This window comes from Oculina patagonica, chromosome 3, assembly GCF_052425735.1.
Source record: "Oculina patagonica isolate OP01 chromosome 3, crgOcupat, whole genome shotgun sequence".
Taxonomy (NCBI): domain Eukaryota; kingdom Metazoa; phylum Cnidaria; class Anthozoa; order Scleractinia; family Oculinidae; genus Oculina; species Oculina patagonica.
This window is the reverse complement of record NC_135760.1, coordinates 5,465,280-5,492,092: the sequence shown is the minus strand read 5'-3', so window position 1 is coordinate 5,492,092 and position 26,813 is coordinate 5,465,280. Positions and strand designations below refer to the sequence as shown.

The following is a 26,813-nucleotide window of genomic DNA, read 5'->3' as shown; positions in this document are numbered from 1 at the left end:
GTTGGCGCCTGGTTGCAGCCACTTACTTTTGATACCTCGTGTGCCTGCGTCGTATGCTAATTTTGTTGGAAAAGGTATACTTTTTTAACAAATAAACAAAGACAAATCAATCGTACTTTGCTTTTTAACCAAATTAAAATTTGTGTAATTACTGTTTTAACATCGTAGAAAGAATAAATCGGTAGCAACTACAGAATGCATGGCCACTTTAATCAACCGTGTCGGCACTCTTTATAGAACGAGGCATAACACAATAGAGCTAATAAATCAATCAATCAATCAATCAATCAAATCAACTTTATTTGCCACTGAAATCATGTTTACTTCAGTTACACATCAGTTAGCAGCAACAAGCTTGCTATCGCTTTTTACGGAGATCTCCCTTCCATTTCTACAAAGTTGATCAATAATTAACTAAAAATGTTGGCTTGTAGCAACATTGTGCAAGCATTAAAGTAGTTAATTACGCTTCTCCCTGGTCAAACTGTCACATTCTTGTTGAACAAATTGCCTACTTTTCCTTGCAAAAATATTATTTGATTTAATATTACCGGTTATTGTGTAAGTTCGTTATTATTGAAGCTTATTGAGCAAACAGTTGATCAGCATGCCGTGTGTAAATAAGTTACGACATGGACTCAGATCAGTTAGTCCACGTGCGCGTGCAGACAAAGCACGTCTGTGTTTTCTCACCATGAAAAACAAAAGGTCTATTGACAACTGACATCTGACATGGACTCGAGTGAAATTCGAGTATTCGCCTCGTGCTTTTCATCGTTGCGTCCATCATACTCTCATGTCTGAGGATCCTGACCTTGCTTACGGTGAAGTTAATCAGAGAATCGCCGAAGCTGTTGTTGCAATGGAGAACCAATCTAATGAAAATCTTAGGGAACTTGGTCCATTGTTCAACGAGACAGACAACCAATTGCAAGGTCGAAGAACTGAGCCCAGCAAGGGGAGACCAGGCAACAAGCCCACCAGAACTTTTGTCTGGCTTCCCCATGAAAACGCCGAAGATTTCTCTTCTTTGCCGTCCTCCAAGGTAAAATTCCCGAAAGAACTCAAGGGCGAGAACTTATTGGCGCTCCTGAAAAGGGAGAAAAGAGAAATTCCTCAGAATTGCAGGTAACTTGATGTACCTTTAGCTTATTACATGAAATTTTCGCGACACTAAATAAAATCGCGAAAATAAAGTGACGCGAACATAACATGACGCGAAGTTTTAGAATTTTAGAATAATCTATTGATCTCGGGAAACCAGGAGACCCATGTATTTTTCAACACACTAGAAGTAATAAAGTCGGTCTTAAGGACTGGTTATAAAGTACAAGGGGGGGGGGGGGGAGGTGGGCTATGAATAATTTGGGGTGGGTCACTATTTTTTAACATGTCAAAAAGGGCGGTTCAGGAAAAAAAATTCACTGCATTAGGGGTGTGTCATGGTAAAATTATTCACTGAATGGCATTATAATAATGCAAAAATTGTACCAGAATATTTTTTTTAAAACAGCACTTCCTTGGTTCTAAAAATCTACTTTATGACCGGTCCCTTAAGTTGACCTTTGGTATTTATGAAGTGCAATGATTACTGTGAATGGTGGTTGAAGCGTAGCAGCACTTACTTAATTTCCCCTATTAAAGGTGCAAAGCTTTCTCAAGAGCAGGGCCTATTCCAACTACCGTTAAAACACTGAGGATAGTGTGTATTCTTGAATGAAAATTTATACAAGAGGTAGCACGAATACAGTTTCTCAGTGTTCTTGTGAAAGTATTCAGTGCTGTTCAAAAACAAGAGGTAACATGAACATAGTTTTACAGTCTCTTTGTAAATACCCAAATTATAGCCGCTGTACTTATTCAAGAGTGGCCTCTATAAAATATTTTTGGAGAAGGTGCGGAGCTCATTCTAATAGCTGCGTACATAAAAAATCATCTATGGTAGGGCAATATTATTATTGAACATACCTGGTCAGTACTTGAAAGGAAATCTTTAGACGAATCATGATGGGAGCTTTTAGTGTGCGTTTCTGGCTGTTCTCTACTGGTAGAACTGCTGCAAAGAAAAAATACAATAACTAAGTGCTACTATGATTAATTTTCACCCCTTTGCTAATTAAGGGAGGGCGCTTATTTACGACAGGCCGTTTAGTACAGTACGACAGATGTTCATGAGTTTACATATTCGACGTCAATGACTTCAGTTATCCACAATAGGGGCGCTTACTGGATTAGCGGCACTTGTAAGAATGGATACAGTTATTAGAATGGGGGCGTTTATTAGAATAGTGGCTCTTATTGACAAAATCAAACTTTTGAAGGGGTTGCTAAGGTAATTAGCTTGACAGATATAGCAGTACAAGCAAATAAAACTTTCATGTAGATTCCATGCAGGTCATGCCTAAATCCCTATAGGGAGGGGACTCCTAAGTGAGAAGGGAAAGAATGCTCCTTGTTCACACTTAGGGCGTAAATTTCAAGTTTTGATCTTACTTAGGGTCTGTTTATATTCATGAGCCAGGCTGCCTCGGTTTGCCAAGATGTCTTTATAACGCATCCTGAGCCAGCGTGGGATGGTCCAGATTTAGCATGAACAACAGTTTGAATTTAGCACGATTGATTTTGGCGTTACGTCTGATTATCTTGATGACTTTCTTTAGCAATTTGTTGTTTTATTTTTTACACTTGTACCGCTACATGAGTTGTTATGCCTCTTAACATCCTTTTTTAAAAGAAGAATATATAATGATTTTTAAGGTTGACAGTGTGCGTGCTAGGAAGAGAAATTAAATCGTGGCCCAGTTAACGCAACTAGATGGAGATCTCATCCAAGCTAGACAGGATCCATGCTTCGCAATACTGTGATCTCGTATAACCTGCCTGGCCCCGTTGTCATGTACTGTAGTTGCAAAATTGACTTTTTTGGCATTTTTAAAAGAGTGCCAAGATCTGGCTAAATGGTGCCAGCCCAGCAACTTTGTTTAGATTTAAATGTTTGTTCCCTAAGTGGCATGGTAGACTGTTATTTTTCACATTGATTTCTTGTCTTTTTTTTTTTTACCTTTAGAAGCTTAAACTTCTTCAAGTCACAAAGTGCAGGGAACCACGCCCTCTTCAAGGTTGGTTCCGACCTCTCAGGAAGAGAAGTTGTGGAAAATTTTAAATCCACATCTACAAGGGTATACCTTGCAGAGCGCCTCCCTCGTGTTAACGTTCCAGTAACGTTTGTTCCAGAACAACAGATTAACAACACACAAGCAATCATTGTTCCCACAAACACAGGTACACAGTGTACATTACATAGATTCCATGTTTATTTAACAATTATTCCATGAGTGTGCATTTGATATGAGATGGCTATATAGAGGCCCTGCCAGGATAAATTCTGACAAGCGACATGGTCCAAAAAGTAGCGACAGTACGTAAAATAAAATGGAAGCAACCGACAACCCTTATAAAAAAAATATAAATTTCGACAAGGACAAGTAACTTTCCTTCAATTGAATTACTGACAGCGACACGAAGAGCGATAAAACAGTGACACGGAAACTCCCCCTGTCAGGGGCTCTATATAACGATCCCCTATCCAACGAGCGCAAGTGGAATAATTGTTTTATTAAAAATGGCCAAAGAATTCCAATACTTGTTTCCTCTGTTTCAGTGGCATGCCTGTAAACTAGCTATCTCGAAGAGATATGAAGCTAAGTGCATGACCACTATAAACAACATTTACATTTACATCACTCAGTGAACTTTAACTCTTCAAATGTTTATTAAGAGTGTATCCATAAGAGGACCAGGCAACACGTGATACAGCTCATATCACCGATTTCGCCCAAACTTAGCATAAATGTTGGGTATGGTGAGCTATTTACTGTGACAAAACATCAGCTCAGAATATTTTATTCCCTTCAAGTTATGGCACCTTTTGCAAAAATGGCCATTTTTCACTAATTTATGCATATTTAATTAGCTGACTTTGATTGACCAGTTCCACAAGAAAAAAAAAATTCTGAAAATAAATTTCACTGCATTATATTCTGTGGTTATTAGGCTTTAAAGTACAATAATTCACTTCAACCGTCTGATTTGATTTCTTCTCCTCAAACGGTCTTTTGGAAGGTACACATTTTGTACTGTTGGAAATAGCCTTTAACTAGTGCCCAATATCTCCCATGAGCAACAACTTATATACATTATTCTTACATGGGTAATGAAGTCCATCATTAAACTTCACAAAAATGCAACAAAATGTCTGGGGACTTCAATACTCTATTAGTATTGAGGAACTAAACACACGTGACTTAACGATTTCTTGCTATTTCATCAAAATTCACCGAAACACAGAAGCCATTTATTTGCCTCAATTTGGCACAAAATAGGTACGAAATAACTAATCAAGCATAAATCTATAGATAACAATCAAAATATTGGCGAAGATTGGCAGTTAGGGCATTTTTCGGAGCGTTTTCAGAGCCATATAATTCGGCAATGTTGTGATAGTAAATGTAAAAATAGCAGCGAAAGATTTTCTTCAAAAGCTCGCTCAATTTAACATTTAGGCACATCAAAGTTAAGAAACAAGAAAGTAATACTACATACATGCCACTTATCGACACACAGATGCTTTCTTTTGAAGAATTTGTTCTTCCTCGCTGCACTTCGATCCTTCGATCGATCTCAATTGACATGTACTGTTGCTTTGAGGCGCGATGAACTTAGCCAATACATCGTGGGTCATTCTTCGTGAAAGGTGTAAACAGGTTGTCAATAAAGTCATTCAAAGAGCTGTTTAAAGTTCACGGAAAGACACTTGTCTCAGCCAGTTTGAATGAAATAAATTTAACTGGAAAATAAACAGCCGCCATGTTGTATTTGTACCTTTGAGCCTGCCGTTTCAGTCAGCGGTAAAGCCGTACACTTGAGCAAGTACGTAGTGTAGTCATCATATAGTTGTTTGACTAAATCTTATATAGGGATGTTCATAGAGGGGATACATAGCCTAGCCCTACACAGCTATACACGCCTATACATAGCCCAACACAGCTATACACAGCTATACACACGTGTGTTCATTTGCTTTTCCTCCGCAAATGTTTGTTTTCGTCGGAATAAGTAGCGGATGGTGTTATCTACCCTCTGAACAACCGGGGCTTGATCTTAGCCTTATAAGCAGATAAGTAGTGTGCGTTTCTTGTAAAAGTGAGAATTTTTTTCAACTTCCCCATTGAATTTTTTCGATAAATAGTTGAAGAGAAATACACTGGATGCAGTGTAATGTATGCGATGCAATCGGTTTTGATGCTCTGAAATTGAGCTCTGAAATGTCGGAAACCATTAAATAATCAGAGCAAGTTTTTCCATCTTATATCAGGTTAAAACTAGTATGTTTATTGTTTTTTTTTTTGTTGTTTCTGTCTTTTTTGGGAGGTGGGAGAGGGGGTGAATATGGACATTCGAAGAAATGGCGGTCAGGTTGTCAGCCTGGCCTGTGTTCATCTATTCCTTCTGTTCAATTCGTCTATATTATATTACACTTTGGCAGCTAGGAGACTGAATTTGTACCCACTCTTTTTTTCGGGATCCCACAAAGTTCTCCATCTGTCCATTTACCGATAAACGTCATTACTGCAGTTTTATTAATTTGTTTTAGAAAAGGGCTTTTATGGGGACAAATTTTTCCTCCTGAATGCCCACATTGCAAGTGACGAATTGCGGCTTCAAATGATAATTTTCTTCATCACCGACTCAATTTAAGTGGCTATGTGAGTTACAAAGACGCAAATGCAGACTTTTGTAGAGAGCTTCAACCCCGCATTAAAACTAAACAAATTTAATGCAAGACTAGGACTACGCAAGACGGCAAAACTTATTAGCTTAAATATAATGTTTCAACCAGCACAGGTAGTCTTCTGTCTTCTTCGAGGTCAACGCGAGGGAAACCCGTTTTATTCTTTGTTGTTTTCTCTCTCTACATTCACACCTTTATAGATATATGTATATATTTGCTGCGCCATATTAGCCTGTTCCAGGCGTTCGGTTAGTTTGGAACAGGCTAGCGCCATATAGACTGCGTCCCTAAAGGCATTTCGTACGGGAATACTTTGTTCAGTTCAGCACAGACGCTCCCCCAACTAAAGCACTTGCGCAAGAAACGATTACAAAACCTACCTCGCTATCCACCGTATAGTGATTTATCCCGTGGTAAACGTTATTCTCCAATTTTGCTGAGTTATTCATTTTTTCCCATTTATGCCCCGGGGGTAGGGGAATTTGGTCAAAAAATGTAATCGTTATGCGCGGTATTAATCACTATTTCCGCCAGGGGAGGGGAATTTGAACAAGCAATAAAAAAATACAAATGTCTGGAAAGTAACTGGGAGACGTTGACATTTTGATTTATTTAACTGTGTAGCGTCTTTTATGCTAAAAATAATTGTTTATGTTCCAAAATGACGCTAAATGGCGGTATAAAACTGCTCCGACGTTTCGGCAATACTGCCTTCTTCAGGGTGCCACCCCCAAAAAGGCAGTATTGCCGAGACGTCGGAGCAGTTTTATACCACCATTTAGCGTCATTTTGGAACATAAACAATTATTCTGATTTGGTTGCCGTGCATGCCGACCGTTGAACAGAAAAATCAAGAACTCTGTTTCGGTGAAAGTCAAATGGAACAGTATTTTTTTCTGGAAAATCTCTTCGGAGATTGACGGAACGTCAGAAATTTTCTTACCATTTGTAAGGTTTCCCAGTTCTAGTCTCCCATCCTTCAGGTCTCCCACCAACGGAAAGAAATAACAGGAAACTGAGCTACAAATGGTAAGCGACATTTATTTCGGTTAGTTTGCTAATTTTGGAAAGAAGCCGTTCCATTTTTCAGTGGTCATTCCAATCGGTTCTCTCCAACAAATGGTAAGCACCCTAGAGTTCGTTCAGCATCACATTGCGGTAAACACGTCAAGCTGTAGCGGAGGAAATTGTTTTCCCTACGACAATTTGAAAATATTCTCATTTTCATCACAAACGCATCCAACGAACACTCGCGGAGGAAAAGCAAATGATCGCGCGTGTGGTCACGCGTGATGGACGCGTGATGCCCAGTGAACAGCCGTACCGCTAACTGAAACGGCAGGCTCAAAGGTAGAAATTCAACATGGCGGCTGTTTATTTTCCAGTTAAATTTATTTCATGCAAACTGGCTGAGACAAGTGTCCTTCCGTGAACTTTGAACAGCTCTTTGAATGACTTTATTGACAACCTGTTTACACCTTTCACGAAGGATGAACCACGATGGATTGACTAAGTTCAGCGCGCCTCAAAGCAACAGTACATGTCAATTGAGATCGATCAAAGAATCGAAGTGCAGCGAGGAAGAACAAATTCTTCAAAAGAAAGCATCTGTTTGTCGATAAGTGGCATGTATGTAGTATTACTTTCTTGTTTCTTTACTTTGATGTGCCTAAATGTTGAATTGAGCGAGCTTGTGAAGAAAATCTTTCGCTGCTGTTTTTACATTTGCTATATCACAACATTGCCGAATTATATGGCTCTGAAAACGCTCCGAAAAATGTCCTAACTGCCTTTTCTTCGCCAATATTTTGATTGTTATCTATAGATTTATGCTTGATTAGCTATTTCGTACCGATTTTATGCCAAATTGAGGCAAATAAATGGCTTCTGTGTTTCGGTGAATTTTGATGAAATAGCAAGAAATCGTTAAGTCACGTGTGTTTAGTTCCTCAATACTAATTAAATATTGAAGTCCCCAGACATTTTGTTGCATTTTTGTGAAGTTTAATGATGGACTTCATTACCCATGTAAGAATAATGTATATACGTTGTTGCTCATGGGAGATATTGGGCACTAGTTAAAGGCTATTTCCAACAGTACGAAATGTGTACCTTCCAAAAGACCGTTTGAGGAGACGAAATCAAATTTGACGGTTAAAGTGAATTATTATACTTAAAGCCTAATAACGACAGAATATAGTGCAGTGAATTTTATTTTCAGAATTCTTTTTTTCTTGTGGAACTGGTCAATCAAAGTCAGCTAATTAAATATGCATAAATTAGTGAAAAATGGCCATTTTTGCAAAAGGTGCCATAACTTGAAGGGAATAAAATATCTTGAGTTGATGTTTTGCCATAGTAAATAGCTCACCATACCCAACATTTATGCTAAGTTTGGGCGAAATCGGTGATATGAGCTGTATCGCCTGTTGCATGGTTCTGCCCTGTTCTCTCACGGGCACACTCTTAAGAGTATTCATTGCTTTGATTTTGCTATGCATATTATTCAAGACTTTCCCACTTGAATCTTCAAGACATGACAATTAAATTTATTTGTACATGCATATATTAAGGTTGTATTCCTACATGAAGAGTGGCGAAGAACTTTATTCTCATATGGGCAACCTGTCATATATGGTCTTTAATTTCTAGTAAAATTTAACCTGCCTGTAAAATAGCCAAATTGGCATGCTCTTAGCCACATTTCGGTCTCAAGAGTCATCATGGGCTCGATGAGGATAAGTAGCCACATTTGTGAATGATCCAATGCTAAGCATAGCATGTGATAATCGCGACACTCCGCAGAAGGCACTATTAACAATAATGTAAGATACTTTAAGTTAAGTCAACTTAACACTGAAAAGTTTAAATGACTTGACCGAAGCCAACACCAAGTCAATGAATGGACTCATGCTATTCTGCTTACACTTCCTTGATTTATCGCCTGATGTTATTGTTACTGGTACCTTATCATTACCCAATTACTTCATGAATGCTCGTGCACTTAAATCCAGTCAATATTTTTTTCTGACATAAGATCTACTCATCCTAAACTGTATTCACTGTATATTCTCTTTGTTAGTACTCATTATGCAGAAAATTCATATCATAAAATCCACAAAAATTAATATTTTAGTTCATTAAGCTTAATAATAAAATTCATTTTTATGAGATTATCTTTGTCTTGTTCCAGGGCAACAAAGCCAAGAGGCAGTTTGTATCAAAGGTAAATAATAACACTTTACAATTTAAACTCACAGCTTATTTTACTTTACCGGTTCTGGCATACGTGTACTTGAACTGTATTTTTATAGTATAACAAAATTTTGTTTCCTTTTTTAAGGCAACTTTGGGCCTAGATTAGACGAAGACTGTTTACCAGGTATTCACATGTAGTTTATCTTTAAGTTATAATTAATTTTCATTATAACTATATGTAGTTTGCTGCTGGTTGAGTCATGCAATGTTCAAATACAAACATCTGTGATGTATCAACTAAAGGTTAAATACTTGAGGCACAGAAAGGAAGAGAATACATCTTTAAAGAGTAAGTGGGCCTTCTCACATACATACATTTGTGAGACATGCAAATTTGTGTACCGAAAACTTACTAGAATAAAGAAAGAAATAATTATTTTTATTGTATCAAACTTCATGTAATCGCATTAAACATTTTTTTTGCAGTGGGCTTAACTTTACCAGAACTGTCTGACCACGGCCTTGAACATCAAGGTACTGTAAGGGATGAATCACCCACATGCCAATTCCAGTTGATGTCAAATAACTTTACTGTGCTGTGTTGCGAAGTTCGTTGGGAAATTGGGAATTCGTTACGAAGTATCCAATTGTGTTGCGAGTAAGACAATCAAATCGTGAACCTCGTAACAAACTCTCCAACTTTTCGCATCAACAGTTAATTTTTATAAAATTTAGCTAGAGATATTTCATTGAAGATATACAGAGATATATATCCTCTGACACCATTGCACTTGGAAAGAAACTTGCTGGCCGGTTTATTGAGGTAAAAACCCATATATTTAATAATACACTTAATAGAGGTAGCCATTGAATTATAGAGGTAACAAATACAGCGCTAGCTGCAGTCCAGTGACAAATAATTTGGGAAAGTGGCTGCTTAATGGAGGGTAGCCGCTTAATAGATCTAGAGATAAGGACTGTATAGCAGCTTTTAATGTGACACAGAAACAAAGATAAGCTTTGGCTTTATGGGTCCAAAATTGAAATGTTGGAAGTATTAACTTATTTAGAAATAGTTTTTTGGTGAGTGCCACTTGTTTCTATTTTTATAGGTCTGCTGCATGCAAATCTTACTGATGACCTTATATTGGCCAAAAGAGCGAAGATTGCTGATGGCATACCATTTGTTGGTTTGACCTTCCAAAGTGTAAGTTTAAAGTGTTAAATACATTTGGATTATATATTTCTATTTTACATTTTGATACCTTTCCAGATATATACATGTTTGTATAGTTAGTGGTGGATTCACCAAAAATAATGTGTGTACCAAAACATTTTTCAAATTGCAGCCAAAATTTTTAACAATAATTAACCTTCACTGAAAGTAATATAAGGCCGGGTGGGGTTTTAACACGGAAAAGGTAGCTGATTTAATTGTACTTGATTAACCTATATACATGGGAGTGGTTGGAAATTTACATATGCATATATTACAGTTATTGAAGACTTGTAGCCTATGGTAATTTTAGTTGGTCTTTATCACACCTGAATTCTTAATGCTATCTAACATGCCTCTAAGGACTCTGGTACAATTACAGCAATAATAACGTAAAAAATGGGTAATGAATGACATGTACCTTTAAATTGTATAATACATATTTCAGTAACATTAACCCCATGCATAATTCACATCACAGGAATCACTAAATGAAAGGAGTTAGGATAATATGCGAGCCAGTGAGCCATGCCAACCAGTGTGTTATTTAGGCTAACCTGAATGGCTCGCATGACTCGCAAGGCATGCGAGCCAGAAATCCCTAATCCCAATAAAAGGCTAACTGCATGCTACCTTAGCTAACTGTAGGCTAACCGAAGTGCTATTTAGGCTAACCAATGTGCTATTTAGGCTAACTGAAATGGCTCGCTGGCTCGCAGATTATCCAGACCCAAATGAAAGACAGAATTCAATTTAAAACTTTATTTCTAACTCACATTTTATCACTTTGTTGTTCCAGCTTTGTCATCATATCCGTGGCGAATGTAGGCCGGCAGTACTTTTTCTGTCCAAACAAAGTGGGCAGTTCTCTGATGAGGAAAAAAAAATGTTAGGGTAAAAAATTCAACTTAAGTTAACCCTTTGAAGACCATTAGCCAAAGTTCACTGCTTCTGCTTTAAAATTCGATTCAATCTTTTAATCTCAGTTACCTAGATTAAAATGGAACATTTTTATTAATAATACAACAAATACAAAGAAAGGGTAACGATGCCCAAAAGCGACGAAGGTTGAAACAGATTGTGATATCCTTGTTCGAAATATTGTTGGGCTGAACAGTTTTCAAAGTTAATCTTTTTTGCTTGTTTTTTGTCATTTAGATCCATAGAAGTAATATTTTTGTAGATAACATTAAGTTTCAAAGTGAGTATTTGGCAAAAGTTGATAAAAGATACTTAACTCACGCATGACACAGTCTCTTTATTATTAGTTTATGATTATCAATATTCCTTAACAAAATATTGAGATTGTCTCATAATTGTTTCATTTTTTTTTTTTTGAAGTGCTCTCAATGAGACCTGTGTGGGCATGTGGAGTGAACTTATAGCCACATTTAAAGAGCCCTTATTTTGGTTGTCAAGCAGTGAGTCCAGTGAAGGGATGGAAGGTACGCATACATGCAATTTTTACATGACATAAATTCTTAGAAAAAGTTTCTGACTCATGTTAAGTGAATACATTGCCAGTTCATGCACAGTAATTAATTTTGTACTTAAGGTTGCTTTATACAAGCTAAGTACCGGTATGTATGGATTTAAACAGCTGAGAAAACAGTTTTACTTTTTGGAATGGTGGTTTGGAGCTTACGACAATGCTATCACAACTAGCAAGTGACTATTTATGTCCTAATGCAAAACATTTTTTATCCCTTTATCTTTAATGTACAAGTAGTAGCAATTTGTAATTGATATCTACTGTTTAAAATATAACTCTCTAAGTTGAGACCATTTAATTTGCCATGGCAATAAAAATTTTGGACCTGGTGACTAAATTTGAACCACTGTTGCCAGCCTTGTGACTAAAATTGTAAGAAAGGATAGGAAGCATCAGCTTAACTTAGCAAATATAATTTACCACTCGCGACCAAACTTGAGTTACTGTTGTGTAGTTGGTGGCCAAATGGCCACTAAGGAAAGCAAAAAAACTTGTAGGGTTAAAATACTTTGTTTTTTTAAAATAATGAATACAATGTTTTCCTTATCTTTCAGCAATACATATTCTGGGGAGCCAGACAACTCAAAATCCCCAGGTTTTACTGGTAAGCCCATCGTTGCGGGGGTCAATAAAACCCACCATTATTGAAACATTTGAAGGTGAGTACATAATAATTAATATTAGAATAACAGGAGATATGAATATAGAGGGATCACACACATGTTCAATGAGGCTAGGGCAAAACATTGTTAACATTGCTGTATCAGTTGTTTGTAAACATTACGGTGACCAGTTCTCTGAAATGTGGCATACAACATGCAAAATTATTACAGTTCATGTTTGCCAAATTACATGTGCACACTGGCCTAATGATACATGACTTTTGTGACATTTTTCTATCACAGATGTATCTGACCTCCAGGCATATTTTCTGGAAGCCTTGAAAAGAAGCAAAGAAACTGTCGAGGTTGCCGAGCTACACCAGTAAGGAGGTTTTTCTTTCCACCTGTTGTACCTATGGTGTTTTCTACGTTAGTGACAGTTTAACTTAACATTATTGCATTTGAGACCAACGTACATTGTATTTAATGCCAAAACACTTAAAAAAAAATTAAGTTACTGACTTAAGTTAACATCACATGTATGACTTAAACATGTCTAACAATTTACTTCATTTACCACAAATCAGGAAACAATTAGAAGAGGAAAGAAATCTGAAGAGAAAGCAAGAAAATGATCTTGTCCTTTCGGAAAAGGCTGATGCCTTAAAGGTACACTAAAACTCACTTTGGAGTCTAGTGTCCATGTTGGAGAAAACGGCCACAAAGGGTATTAACAAAACCCCAATAACCAGGGGACGTAATTTAAAGTAATTTTCCTTTCACAGATCTTCTGGGAAATGAACTGTTTTAATATGTTGAATTCAAGGACTGAAAAGATGCAAAGTAAATTTTATTCCCTTGTGTGTAGTGCTTATTTGAGATTTTTGGCCTTCGCAGCAGAGCTATATATTGCAAAAATTTTGGATTAATAATCACTTTGAGCTGAAGAACATCAGAACATTGCTTTTGACGAAAGAACTGCAATGTGGTGTGGTGGATCTTATTAAGGGTCAGTGACAAATTTTCAGGGACGGTCCATAGTTCATTACTTGATTCCATTTATAAGTATATTAGTTTTAAGAAAATTATAAGTTTGTAGTGAATAATAAAGATGGTAAATTTTAAGCTCGGTAATAAATAATGAAGATGAAGTATCCAACATGACACGATCATGGGACAAAGAAAAAAATCTGAGTCCCCGACGGGAATCAAACCCATGGCCACCCAGATCCCGGTTGGGCTAAAATGTAAAATTGGTCAAAATTTGCCATCTTTATTATTTACTACAAACTTGATGATTTCGACATTGCTGATCCTAGCATTATGCAGGACACGTGTGTCACATATCAACCTAGTAAATGGCCCAGCTCACAATGAGTCTCTTGTAGCTCAGTAGGTTAGAGCGCCCAACCGGTATCTGGGAGGCCATGGGTTCGATTCCCGTCGGGGACTAAGAATTTTTCTTTATCCCATGCTCCTGTCATGTTAAATACTTCATCTTTATTCTCGATTATAAGTTTGTAACCCATCAATTAACTATATTTTTATTGTTTATACACTCAGAAAAAAGAAAACAAGGAAGGACAAAAAATCAAAAGTGGACAAAATGTCTCCAAAGTAAGCTTGATGAAGTAATTCCATACTGGGAGGGGTAATGACAAATGTCATTTATTTGGATACATTGGATGACATTTGTCCACTGAAGTGTACTGTAACCTATCTAGATAATTCATTTTTTAAAAACTGCTGTTTTTAGAGTTGTTGATGTGATTTTTGTGTTAAATAGAATCGTTTGGACACGTACTGCATTTGGTCCACACTGTGATGCGTATAATTTATGGTCACTGGCAATTTTTCAGGGACAGTACACAGTCCGGCACAGCACATTATTGCAGCTGAATTTTGAAGAGAAAAAACAACCACTTTGAGCTGTCAAAAAAAAATTCAGAACATTGCTTTTGATGAAAATAACCCTGCTATTTTTCAGAGTTGGTTTGTTGTGAATTGAATTTTTCAGGTTCAGTTACTAGTTTTAAGAAAATTATAAGTTTGTAACCCAACAATAAACTATCTTTTTTATTGTTTACAGACTCAGAAAAAAGAAAACAAGGAAGGACAAAAAATCAAAAGTGGACAAAATGTCTCCAAAGTAAGCTTTAGGAAGTAATTCCATACTGGGAGGTAGTGTGACAAATGTCATTTTTTTGGATACATTGGATTGCATGTAACCTATCTAGATGATTCATTTTTTAAAAACTGCTGTTTTTAGAGTTGTTGTTGTGATTTTTGTGTTAAATAGAATTGTTTGGACACGTACTGCATTTGGTCCTCGCTGTGGTGCGTATTTATGGTCACTGGCAATTTTTCAGGGACAGTACCCAGTCCAGCAAAGCACATTATTGCAGCTGAATTTTGAAAAGAAAAATAAATCAGAACATTGCTTTTGATGAAAAAAAAAAACCCTGCTATTTTTAGAGTTGGTTTGTTGTGAATTGAATTCTTTACCATACAAGGGTCCTCACTGTGGTGCTTATTAAGGTTCAGTGGCTATTTCCAGGGACGGTCCTTAGTTCATTACTTGATTCTGTAAGTTACTAGTTTTAAGAAAATTATAAGTTTGTAACCCAAAAATTAACTATAGTTTTTATTGTTTACACACTCAGAAAAAAGAAAACAAGGAAGGACAAAAAATCAAAAGTGGACAAAATGTCTCCAAAGTAAGTTTGAGGAAGTTATTCCATACCGGGAGGGGTAATGACAAATGTCATTTATTTGGATACATTGGATGGCATTTGTCCACTCCAGTGTACTTTAACCTGCCTAGATAATTCATTTTTAAAAAATCTGTTTTAAAGAATTTTTGTTATTATTTTTTGTGTTAACCCGGCTTTTAATGTCCGATTATTAGTGCCATTTGGCACATTATGTCATATTTTGGTCAATATGTTTCCAATTTATTTGCAAACATGAATTGTACAGCAATTGTGAGTCACAGTATTGTTGAGACACAAGATTTTTTTGCTGAAAGAATAGTCAAATTCGTTTTTTTAACAAATTTTTTGTTACTCACGCAGGAAAAAGCAGTTCATCAAGACACATCTGAAACCACTGAGGTGAAAGTTTTTACACCTAGTGGTCAATTAAAGTCAAACTTTTCTAAAGGTGGACTTTACCAGGTAAATTACAGTACTGTTATTAATTTTTAACAATAATAACTCAGTCACAACAACACTAATTTAAACACTAACATCATCCAAGTTGTGTTACATGTACATCAGCCTTTTCCTTTGCACATCTCATTTCTCAAATTTACAAGGTAGACTAAAAATACACCCCAGCCAATTTTGATCCGGCATCTATGAGATACCATGGTTTATTCAGAGTACGATATTTTATCAAGAAAACAATAAAAAATGGCCCACAGTTATTGTAGCTACTGCAAGTATTAATTTTTGTTACTTCTTTGTATTTGTTTTTTATCACAGGAAGTGTATGACTGGCTAAAAAGCCAAGAAGATCAACCAGCGCATTTTGTCCTTGAGCGAAAAGTCACCAAGGAGGTTGTCTCACAAAAGGACAACATACCTCCTTCTGGTGAGGCAGTAATACTTGTAGAAAAGGTAAGAATTAACTTTGAGCAGTTGTCTGTCCTTATTTAAGGTGGCCTTAACATATTTGTGGTGGACCCATTCTTTCATTCAGTAAAAGCATTTTGCCCCATAACATTCTCACTTTATGTATTTGGGCTACCGATTGTTTATTTGTTAATCTGTTTAACCTATCTTTCCTGTAGACTGAAAAAGAAATGGCAGCCATCATGATTGCAGCAGAAGAGGTAAGCATGATGATTTTTTAACGATACAATTCAACTCTATAGCTCCTGGGACAAAGAAAAAGTCTGAGTCCCCGACGGGAATCAAACCCATGGCCACCCAGATACCGGTTGGGCTAAAATCTAAAATTGGTTAAAATTTGCCATCTTTATTATTTACTGCAAACTTGATGATTTCGACATTGCTGATCCTAACAGGAACTGATTGCATGCCTCGCCTTACACTTTGTGATAACCCGTTCAACAATGTGATAACTAATAAATGTGTTGTTTTTATTTACATATAGGTTTTATATCAAGAAACTGACCCTGTCAATAAGGGGCAAAACCAAAGAGTTGATTTAACAGGTGCTTATATATGACTTATTTGTTTGCTGTGTGTCTAATGCAGCACCATTTCATTTGATTATGATTTGTAAAATGGGAAGAAAATAATTGTAAATTTGCACTCATCAAAACACAAAAACAAAAAACAATTGAACCCCAAATACTAGACTGTGCAGACAGTTGTAAATTGTTTTCTTTCTTTGTTTTTCCTTTTTGTCTTAACATATATATATTGTTTTTTTTTTTCAACATTAGTGTTAAAATTAAATTAAATTGACTTGAGCATCACATAAATTGACTAAGAGTGATTATTGATAAAGACTGATCATTTCACAAAATAATTCTAAGACTAATGAGGGCATTAATCACTTGGCATAGACATCTGAAATCCCTTACAGTGGAATCTCGATTAAATGAACCTCCAAATAGTGAAGTCCTCAATATATTAATTAACTAATGGTATCCTTAACCCCAGAAATAATAATAAAGAACCTTGATATAAGGAAACCTTGTTATAGCAAACATATTTTGCCAGTTCTTTGGCCCTTTGTTTTATTGAGGTTCCACTGTATTTCAAGCTTAAGGATGTCGACAAAACACAGGCTCTTTAAGCGAACCTCTCTTAAAATCCCTTAAAGGCCTGTTTTAAACAAAAACAAGTAAGCCTACCTAAAATCCAAGATGACAGTCTGCTAATTCTTCAATCCTTTGGTTCAGTTGTTCCATTGCAAACTTGTACAAGTTCTATTTTAATAGCAAGTAAGAAAAATATTTAAGTTTTTCTCATCTGTTTGCTCAACAAGAAAAGCCATCAAAGACCTAGAAAAGAATGAGTGCAAATGACATGCATATTTATATATTTATGCGGACTACACACACTCCTTGGGGAAGCATCCAGAAGTCATAAAGGCTCCTGATGCTGGGTAGCTTGCTTACAGACCAGTTCTGTTTCCTTCCTACATTCCCCAGTTTATTTTTAATCAATGGGGTCAGTAAAATAAATGGGAGGAGCCAGTTGGTGCACTAATAAGAAGGGGTCTGGAACATTATTTACTCCTAAACCCTTAGCAAGTCGTGATTTAGGTTTAGGATAATAATTATCTTTTTAAAAAGATTCAAAATAATCAATTTTACTTGCTTACATATACTATGACAGTGTCAGATGGCGAGAATGATGCCATGGAAGAAAAAAAGAAAAGAAAAAAGCAAAAAGGAGAAATGTCTGGTAAAAAAAGAAAAAGGGAAGGACTGCCAGAAAGGGAAAAAAAGAAAACAAAAACAAATGAACAAAACAAACACAAAGTAAGTACATGTAAAGTACTTTCAAACCATAATGTACTTAATGTCTGAAAACACACATAACCTTCCAAATGTAACAACTGATAAGTGGTGTGCAATATCTCTAGCCAAAAGATGGCTTTTAGGATAAGGATTAAGTTTAATAAAGGTTAGTGGTTAGCCAGCTAGAGCACACTGAATAGAAAGTAGTTTAATGAACAGTAACAATCTTCAGAATACAGATGTTAATAAATTACTTTTTTTATAAACTAACTATGTTATCTGATGTATACTTCCACAATTTGCTGTTATCTATTCAGGAGGTTTCATTTGGAGGAACTGTTCCTGACACTGAAGGGCAAAACTTCACTGTTGAATCAGGTATTTGTCTGCTCGTCTCTGTGTCTTCTAGCAACATCCTTAAATGGAGATCTGTAAATCGAGTCCATTACTTTACTTTTGAATGAGTAAGTAGCATGTTTGAATAGGTGAATGGAGACCTTAAACAAGTCACCCTTTAATTTGGTGGTTAAATTTAAGGAGACATCAAAGGTGACTACATCATTGTCATGACCTAGAGGGATTATGAATTGATTCTGACTGGAAAAGAAAGTTATTACAACTTGCCAAAAAATTTCTTGACCTGTGGCTACCATACGCTAGAAAAATAGCCCAGTAAAATCACATTCTATGTTAGAAATTTATTTTTCCTTGTACACCACCTATCCCCCCCCCGCTTCTTCCTCCATGAGCTATGGCCGTGGAAAAAGTTGCTCCTCCACCCCCCCTAGCATTGGAGTGCTTCGGCTTTGACCTGAATATGTCTTAATCACTCTTACTTACACTCTTACTGCTTGATTAATGTCAGTTGGTGAGGATTATCACACAAAGGAGAAGGAAACACAGCAAAAACAGAATGGAGAAGAAACAAAGGAGAAGAATGGGGGAGAAGGAAAAAGAGGACTCGATGAAAGTAAACAAAAACAAAAGAGCAAAAAAGACAAACACAAAGTGAGTACATGTGAAGTACTTACAGGTAGAGGCTTAACAATCCAAACCATAATGCACTTGATGTCTTGCTACTGATAATTATTACCATGATAACTATTATAACGACATAATGTGCAGAAACAATCTTCGGTATACAGATGTTAACAAATTTCTTTTGTTTGAACAACTATTTTTATCTGATTTTACTTCCACAATTTGCTGTTATCTTTTCAGGTTTCATTTGGAAGAACTGTTCCTGAAACTCAAGGGCAAAACTCAACAGTTGAATTAGGTATTAGTCTGTTCGTCTCTGCGTCTTGTAGCAACATTTCATTTGATTCAGCAACATCCTTAACTAGAGATCTATAGATCGAGTCCGTCACTTTACTATTGAAAGTTAAAGTGAGTAGCATGTTTAAATAGATGGATGCTGTTCACAGAATACTTTCCAGATGCATGATTGCAATATAGCGAGACATTCTGAAATCCCTTAAGCTGCAAGGAACATGTACATGCAGTATCAGTTTTGCTCTCCCTCACTTCAATCGTCAATTTCTCTCAATTTCTCCAAACTCAGAATGCAATTTTGACTTTTCGCATATGGTCAAGAAATTTATTATAAATTCCCACAAGCTTTCTTAACCTGTGGTAACCATACACTAGAGAAATAGCCCAGCAAAATCAAATTCTATGTTAGAAATTTATTTGTCCTTGTGCACCCCTCCTCTTCCCCACCCCCTTCTCCACTAGATATGGCTGTGAAATATATTGCCCCCCCCCCCCCTAGCATTGGAGTGCTTCGGCTTTGACCTGAATATGTCTTAATCACTCTTACTTACACTCTTACTGCTTGATTAATGTCAGTTGGTGAGGATTATCACACAAAGGAGAAGGAAACACAGCAAAAACAGAATGGAGAAGAAACAAAGGAGAAGAATGGGGGAGAAGGAAAAAGAGGACTCGATGAAAGTAAACAAAAACAAAAGAGCAAAAAAGACAAATACAAAGTGAGTACATGTGAAGTACTTACAGGTAGAGGCTTAACAATCCAAACCATAATGCACTTGATGTCTTGCTACTGATAATTACCATGATAACTATTATAACCACATAATGTGCAGAAACAATCTTCGGTATACAGATGTTAACAAATTTGTTTTTTTGAATAACTATTTTTATCTGATTTTACTTCCACAATTTGCTGTTATCTTTTTAGGTTTCATTTGAAAGAACTGTTCCTGAAACTCAAGGGCAAAACTCAACAGTTGAATTAGGTATTAGTCTGTTTGTCTCTGTGTCTTGTAGCAACATTTCATTTGATTCAGCAACATCCTTAACTAGAGATCTATAGATCGAGTCCGTCTCTTTACTATTGAAAGTTAAAGTGAGTAGCATGTTTAAATAGATAGATGGAGACCATAAACAAGTCACCCTTTAATTTGGTGGGTTTAATTTAAAGAGACATCAAAGGTGACAACATCATTTTCATGGCCTAGAGGGATTATGAAAATTATTGGTGGTGACTGGGTAGATGGATGCTGTTCACAGAATACTTTCGAGATGCATGATTGCAATATAGCAAGACATTCTGAAATCCCTTAAGCTGCAAGGAACATGTACATGCAGTATCAGTTTTGCTCTCCCTCACTTCAATCGTCAATTTCTCTCAATTTCTCCAAACTCAGAATACAATTTTGACTTTTCGCATATGGTCAAGAAATTTATTATAAATTCCCACAAAATTTCATAACCTGTGGTAACCATACACTAGAGAAATAGCCCAGCAAAATCACATTCTATGTTAGAAATTTATTTGTCCTTGTGCACCCCTCCTCTTCCCCACCCCCCTTCTCCACTAGATATGGCTGTGAAATATATTGCCCCCCCCCCCCCCCTAGCATTGGAGTGCTTCGGCTTTGACCTGAATATGTCTTAATCACTCTTACTTACACTCTTACTGCTTGATTAATGTCAGTTGGTGAGGATTATCACACAAAGGAGAAGGAAACACAGCAAAAACAGAATGGAGAAGAAACAAAGGAGAAGAATGGGGGAGAAGGAAAAAGAGGACTCGATGAAAGTAAACAAAAACAAAAGAGCAAAAAAGACAAACACAAAGTGAGTACATGTGAAGTACTTACAGGTAGAGGCTTAACCATCCAAACCATAATGCACTTGATGTCTTGCTACTGATAATTACCATGATAACTATTATAACCACATTGATGACTAAGACATTAACAAGTGCTACTTTTAATAACTAACATTGTGCAACATCTGTAGCCAACAGACTGCTGTTAGGGTTAGGCAAGAGTAGGGTTGCTAGGGTTAGGCAGTCAGGGCACATAGACAGCAGTTATGTAATAATTATTAGTAGCAATCTCTAGTCTACAGATGCTGCACATTTGTAATTATTTTGCACAATTTAAACATTCTTATTATTCTGATTAATAATTGCATTGTTTCAACAATAATTATAATTAGCACGCATAGAGATTTTTTTCTAATAATCGTTGCCATCATCATTGTAACATGATTGTTTCTCTTATGTTAAAACACAATAATTATTATATTAATCCTCTAATAATACTTATCACCAAATGGTAAAAGAAACAGAAATATTAAAATTGTTATGAATTAAAGCAATGAAAAGAAAGTAAGGATCAAGTTAACTAAACTTAATTGTAAGGATCGAAATAAAAATAGTTTACATCATGTGTAAGTTATGAGCCATTTCTATAAGGTCTATGTGCCACTCCAGGGAGTTGTAATTACGGTATTGTAATTTTAATACATATAACTGCAGTAAAAATTAAATTGTATATTTAGATCAGTATGGAATGAAACTTTATGGGAGTTTATTTTTAAGGGAGCTGTAAAATGATGTGCACAATACGGTTTATTGAAAAATCTGTGGATTTAAAAAAATTAGATCCCATGAAAATTTCATTCCACGCTATATTCTATTTTTAAGAATAAAGCTGAAATTATAAACTAAGTTAAACCACAACAAACATGCATTTAAATTTGAGATCTAAACTGTATAACACTTAAGGAATGGTGAACAAGAGCAAATGAGTGATGTGGCTGTGTTGTGTTTGCCTGTGGTATATGGCTGGGCAGTTTGGTAGGCAGTTGCATTGCATTATTTGGTTGGCTGGTTGGTTGGCTTGTTGGCTGGTAGGTTGGCTGGGTTGGTGGGTAGATCATAAGCTGGGTTTTTAAGGTAAGTGTAAATAAGTTAGAGATGTTGGTCTTGTTCATCAACCTTACTTGTCATTAGTGTATTGTAAGGAGTGGCACAATAAATAAAGTTAATAAATTTATCCAATTACAAGCACTGACTTAGAAAAGAAAGACAACCTTTCTCCACGTCAATGTAAGTTGTACAGCATTAGGCACTAATCAGAAACTGGAAAAAGCTTGGGAATCACCTGGAGCTTTCAACATGACCTAGCATTGGAGTGGAAGGTGTCTGCACCTGGAGCTTCCAGTGTCTAGAGTTGGGGTGGAAGGTGTGTTCCTCTGATTTTTGGCGGTCCTAGAATGGGGCATTACCTGGAGCTTTCAACATGACCTAGCATTGGAGTGGAAGGTGTCCGCACCTGGAGCTTTCAATGTCTAGAGTTGGGGTGGAAGGTGTGTTCCTCTGATTTTTGGCGGTCCTAGAATGGGGCATTACCTGGAGCTTTCAACATGACCTAGCATTGGAGTGGAAGGTGTCCGCACCTGGAGCTTTCAATGTCTAGAGTTGGGGTGGAAGGTGTGTTCCTCTGATTTTTGGCGGTCCTAGAATGGGGCATTACCTGGAGCTTTCAACATGACCTAGCATTGGAGTGGAAGGTGTCCGCACCTGGAGCTTTCAATGTCTAGAGTTGGGGTGGAAGGTGTGTTCCTCTGATTTTTGGCGGTCCTAGAATGGGGCATTACCTGGAGCTTTCAACATGACCTAGCATTGGAGTGGAAGGTGTACGCACCTGGAGCTTTCAATGTCTAGAGTTGGGGTGGAAGGTGTGTTCCTATTCATATTGGTTATTTGCTAATTCTTATTAAGAACTTAAAAAAAGGTTGCTTTTTTTTTCTATATATACATATATAAACATGATAAAACAAGAACTAAAATTATGTAAGTGACTAAATTTAACACATAATTAAAATCAACACTATTGACATCATTACATCTTACATCCATTTGAAATTGATTAATCATAACAAAATTAAAAAAGACAAATAACAGCCGACTAACCTTGCATGAATATACAACCTAACTATTGCTTTGTAGGATCGCATAATTTAGCCAATGATACTTCCACATTTTTTGTTGTAATTTTAGGAGATGTTGCAACCAAATGCCAGCAATGAAGGAGAGGAAAACAAGAAAAAAGAAGAAGAAGAAAGTTTAAGAGAGAAAAAAGCAGAATATGAAGATAAAGATGAACGAAAAAATGAAGAAGGAGAAAACAAGGAATTACCGCTAAGTAAAAGACAAAAGAGGCGACAGAAAGAAAAAGAAAGAAAAATGGCAAAAAGCAGTTGAAATTTAAATTTCATACAAATACAAATACAGTTGAACCTCGCTAATTCGAACTCGGTTATTTCGATTTCCCCGTTAATTCAAACTAAAACCCGTTTCCCTTGGATTTGCCCTTCAGTCATTTACTATTGGCTATTTCGAACTCCCGCTATTTCGAACTATTTTCTGTTTCCCCTGACGGTTCGAAATAACGGGGTTCAACTGTACATCAGAATTTTTTTAAACAACAAGATATTCTACACATGTTCTGTTTATCATTTTGTGTCAAGCATTTTAAACCTCTCCATTTGAGGAATGGACTGATCGTATGAAAAATTGTGATACATCTTGATCAGGTATCAATATTTTCAAAATTAGCAATGTATGATTGGGCCATTAAATGGCTCAATCAGATATTGCTAATTCTCAAAGATTTGACGTCTATCTAATAAAAAACATCAACTGTTTTGTTGGGAAAAGGGCACTATTAATTGTCTTTCAAAATCAAAGTGCAAATGGGTTCTCGTATTATCTCGATTAAACGCCCCCGGCGTTTATTTCAAACTTGGCCCGATAGAAGTTTTTTCAAGCCCTATGTTTCTAAGAAACGATGTTTATTCATTATTCTTGGCAGCTTTATAATTAGACATTGTTTTTAAATCATATTAAACCTTTAAAAATTGTTTAAGGGGTTTATTTTCGAATACAACTTGCAGACCCGGCGTTTATTCGGGGCCCGGCGTTTAATCGAGAAAATACGGTAACCTGCTGTGGGTGAACCAAATTGTTTAAAGCTGATTTCCAGTCCGTACTGCGCAGACTCGGGGTTTGTTTACGTTTTTGTTTTGAATTCGTTGAAACGTTACACTTCGGTGACAGCATACATGAGGTTTTTTAGTCCGCCATTACAGTTCGCTTCGTTCAAGAACTTCCGATGAGCTGGAACGTCGGTTTGAAATAGCGTCAAGGTTCTTCTACTTGTTATTATTTGTTCTGCAAGGATATCTGGCGTTAATAATGAAGAAACAGATAAGTTTGTCACGTAATTTTTAGTTTTGCTTTGTTTGTGAGGCTCACATAAACATTGCAGCCGAGATTGCGCAGTACGGACTGTAATTCATCTTTAAATTTCGCCATCAACAAAACATTTAAGAATGGTCCCTTTTAAGGTTTATATGGTTGGGTGATTTGCGTATCATTTACTACAAAAGCCACATCATCAAGTTTAATACTGATACTCTAATTGTAAGACTTAACGACTTAAAACCTCGTGAATAAAAAAGTTTTTAAATTGACACCTACCGTAATCACGTATGTTTCATGGCTTTCTCATAACACCGAGGAAGGGCTCTAGCTTCCTGTGTTTCGAATTTTCAACTAAAGGACTATTAAAAAGGTCCAATCTTCGGTATAAACTCGTCCCCTGTATTGCATTGCGCAACCTTACTGCGCAGAATTTTACGCGTAATAAGCGCGCGCGAGCCCGCGCACATAAACAAAATGGCGGCTTTTTTCTATGCGGCTTATATTCCGCGAGAGGAGTTAATTGTCTCTTTCTCTTAGACGAGTATAGTGACCTATCAATTTTTTCTCATATTTTGGGTTTAATGATCGAATTGTTTCTGTAAAATGAAGAGATCAATTCCTATGTTTGAAAAAAAAAATTATGGTTAAAAACGTGTACTTTGCCAGTACTCTCAAAGGAATTAAAGAAATCATATGCAATATACAAGTTCCTCCTACTCCTAAACCGATGTGGAGACTCCCTTTTTCATGTCAAAATTTAAGTTCACTTAATATAATAAACTAATAGGCGAAGTTTGGTTAAAAAAATCTATGTTCACTTTCTATTCGCATCAATACAGCTCACGTTATCCACGCAATGCCATGACACGTCACACTTTGAGCGCGCGCACTGAAGTCGGCGACCACATTTTTTTTGTGCATTTCTGACACAAGTGACTCATTATCTGACCTCAGCAACAATCTATCGACAAGAAAATTTTGGCGCGAACGTACTTAACATGATTGGCCCAACCCCCCCCCCCCCCCAAAAAAAAAAAAAAAAAAAAAAACCCTCTTTTTCCAGAAGGATGGCCCGATATTAGATACCAAATATTAGAGAGACCGGTATTTTGAGAACCCACACACTATTCGAAAAGAGTAGGACACGAAGCTCCCGGTGTTGTGGTCTGGTGTACAGCGCATTTGAACATATGCACATGAAAAATGCGCTATATAAATTCATTATCATTATCATTATTTTGACAATGTTGAAAAGTATCGATACTTTGGACACATTCTCCATAAAATCAACCTCGTCAGTTCCGAGGTTCTTTAAATGTATAGTCTTTCTCGTCATAAAAGCCGCCATGTAGGAAGCAGAGTTGGGCAAACATAACTGAGACTGAACATGGAATTTAAAAAAAAAAAAATTTGGGGTAGTAGTAGGTGCCCTGGCGCGCGTTCCGCAAAAGTCCCGAAAACAGTTCGGGCCCGAAAACGGTCCCGTAAAGCTCCAGAAACTCTTTTTTGTGTTTCTCAAAACGCCCGAGCATTTCGTGCCCGAGAAAATCACTTCATTTTACCCGTAAACTTTGCGGGAGCTCTTGACCTTCCGAAAACACTTCTCGGGACTTATTTTGTCGCTATAAAATTGCATCTCCGAAGCACTTTTTTGAAAACAAAGAGCGGTGAAAAGCTTGTATGAACAGGACAACATTACAGGATGTGAGAGAGAAAGAAGTCTAGCAGAATTAGGTTGTTTAATTGACAAATTTCAAAACAAACTCCGGCGCGCCAACAAGAACTTTTACTTCGCGAAGAGAACGTAGCGCGGTTTAAAAACGTACCTGATCGCCGACTTTTTCCGCCTGAAATTGTTTACAAAAACTTCCGAAATTCATTCAGTGTATGTACAGCAAGTCCGTCAAAGTGCTGAGCGACAATGATGGAGAAGAATTCAACCAAAAGTAACTTTATTCAACCAAATTCAAGGCTAAACAACAAGACAATGGCTGTTTGTAGCGCGAGCTTCGTAACTCACAAGCCGCGAATAAACAAAATTAAACAAACAGAAACGCTTTTTAAAAACACATACATCAAGGGCTACCGTACATTAAGTAGCCCAGAGGTGAATCAGTGTTAAAAAATAAACATTGCTGAAACTGTACAACTTTGCAGACGATTCTTCGAAAAAGTTTTGAATTTGATGCGTACGTGACAAACCCAACTCAGTGCTAAGTCAATTGCAATGTTTGAACCAATCACAGGCTGGAAAATTGAAGCACGCGCTATTTCTTGCGTTACAAATCCCGAAAACCTCCCTGAAAAACACGGGACTCTTTCGGACCTTTTGAGAAACGTTTTTCCGAACCCGAGAAACGCGCCCGAAAACAGCCCCGAAAAGTTTTCGAGACCGAAACATTCTCGGGACTTTTGAGAAACGGGCCCCAGGACCGAAATCGGTAGAAGCTCCGTGAGTATACGGGCGGCATGGCTCTGCTTGAGGCTTCCGACTAGCAAATACATTTGTTCATATTCTTTCGATGCAAAAGCAACAAAAAATGATTTT

At 36.7% G+C, this 26,813-nt stretch overlaps 1 protein-coding gene and 1 long non-coding RNA gene across 8 annotated transcripts; one reads left to right on the top strand and one right to left on the bottom strand.

Moving 5' to 3' along the window:
- Positions 1-283: 283 nt before the first annotated feature.
- LOC144645243 (uncharacterized) lies at positions 284-24,661 on the bottom strand. Of its 4 annotated transcripts, XR_013569246.1 has the most exons (7): positions 24,542-24,661; positions 20,868-22,639; positions 18,011-18,168; positions 17,128-17,202; positions 10,982-11,074; positions 1,969-2,056; positions 284-1,090 (listed from the first exon to the last, which is right to left on the bottom strand). It is a non-coding gene; the product is annotated as an uncharacterized LOC144645243 (long non-coding RNA). The 4 variants fall into 4 exon arrangements; XR_013569245.1 differs by lacking the exon at positions 20,868-22,639; XR_013569247.1 differs by lacking the exons at positions 20,868-22,639; positions 24,542-24,661 and adding an exon at positions 22,973-23,087.
- On the top strand, positions 791-23,263 carry LOC144645104 (uncharacterized). 4 transcript variants are annotated; one of them, XM_078504582.1, is made up of 26 exons: positions 791-1,128; positions 3,068-3,282; positions 8,985-9,017; positions 9,135-9,173; positions 9,476-9,523; positions 10,102-10,196; positions 11,005-11,099; positions 11,547-11,650; positions 12,252-12,356; positions 12,603-12,681; positions 12,887-12,968; positions 13,863-13,916; positions 14,395-14,448; positions 14,963-15,016; positions 15,374-15,475; positions 15,785-15,919; positions 16,093-16,134; positions 16,419-16,479; positions 17,615-17,760; positions 18,057-18,117; positions 18,605-18,747; positions 18,961-19,018; positions 19,591-19,733; positions 19,943-20,000; positions 20,702-20,844; positions 23,060-23,263. In XM_078504582.1, the coding sequence occupies exons 1-26, from the start codon at positions 797-799 to the stop codon at positions 23,261-23,263; spliced, it is 2,685 nt and encodes an 894-aa protein (XP_078360708.1). In that variant the 5' UTR covers positions 791-796. The 4 variants fall into 4 exon arrangements, with proteins under 4 accessions (XP_078360708.1, XP_078360706.1, XP_078360707.1 ...); XM_078504580.1 differs by having other exon boundaries at positions 14,389-14,448; XM_078504581.1 differs by having other exon boundaries at positions 14,389-14,448; positions 14,963-15,020; positions 15,381-15,475.
- Positions 24,662-26,813: the final 2,152 nt, after the last annotated feature.

Bases quoted from the DNA above. Each gene is read 5' to 3' on its own strand.
- LOC144645104 (XM_078504580.1), top strand. From the start codon at position 797: ATGTCTGAGGATCCTGACCTTGCTTACGGTGAAGTTAATCAGAGAATC. The intron at 11,100-11,546 runs GTAAAAAATTCA...TTTTTTTTGAAG, and splicing joins GAGGAAAAAAAAATGTTAGG to TGCTCTCAATGAGACCTGTG. The intron at 15,017-15,373 runs GTAAGTTTGAGG...TTACTCACGCAG, and splicing joins GTGGACAAAATGTCTCCAAA to GAAAAAGCAGTTCATCAAGA.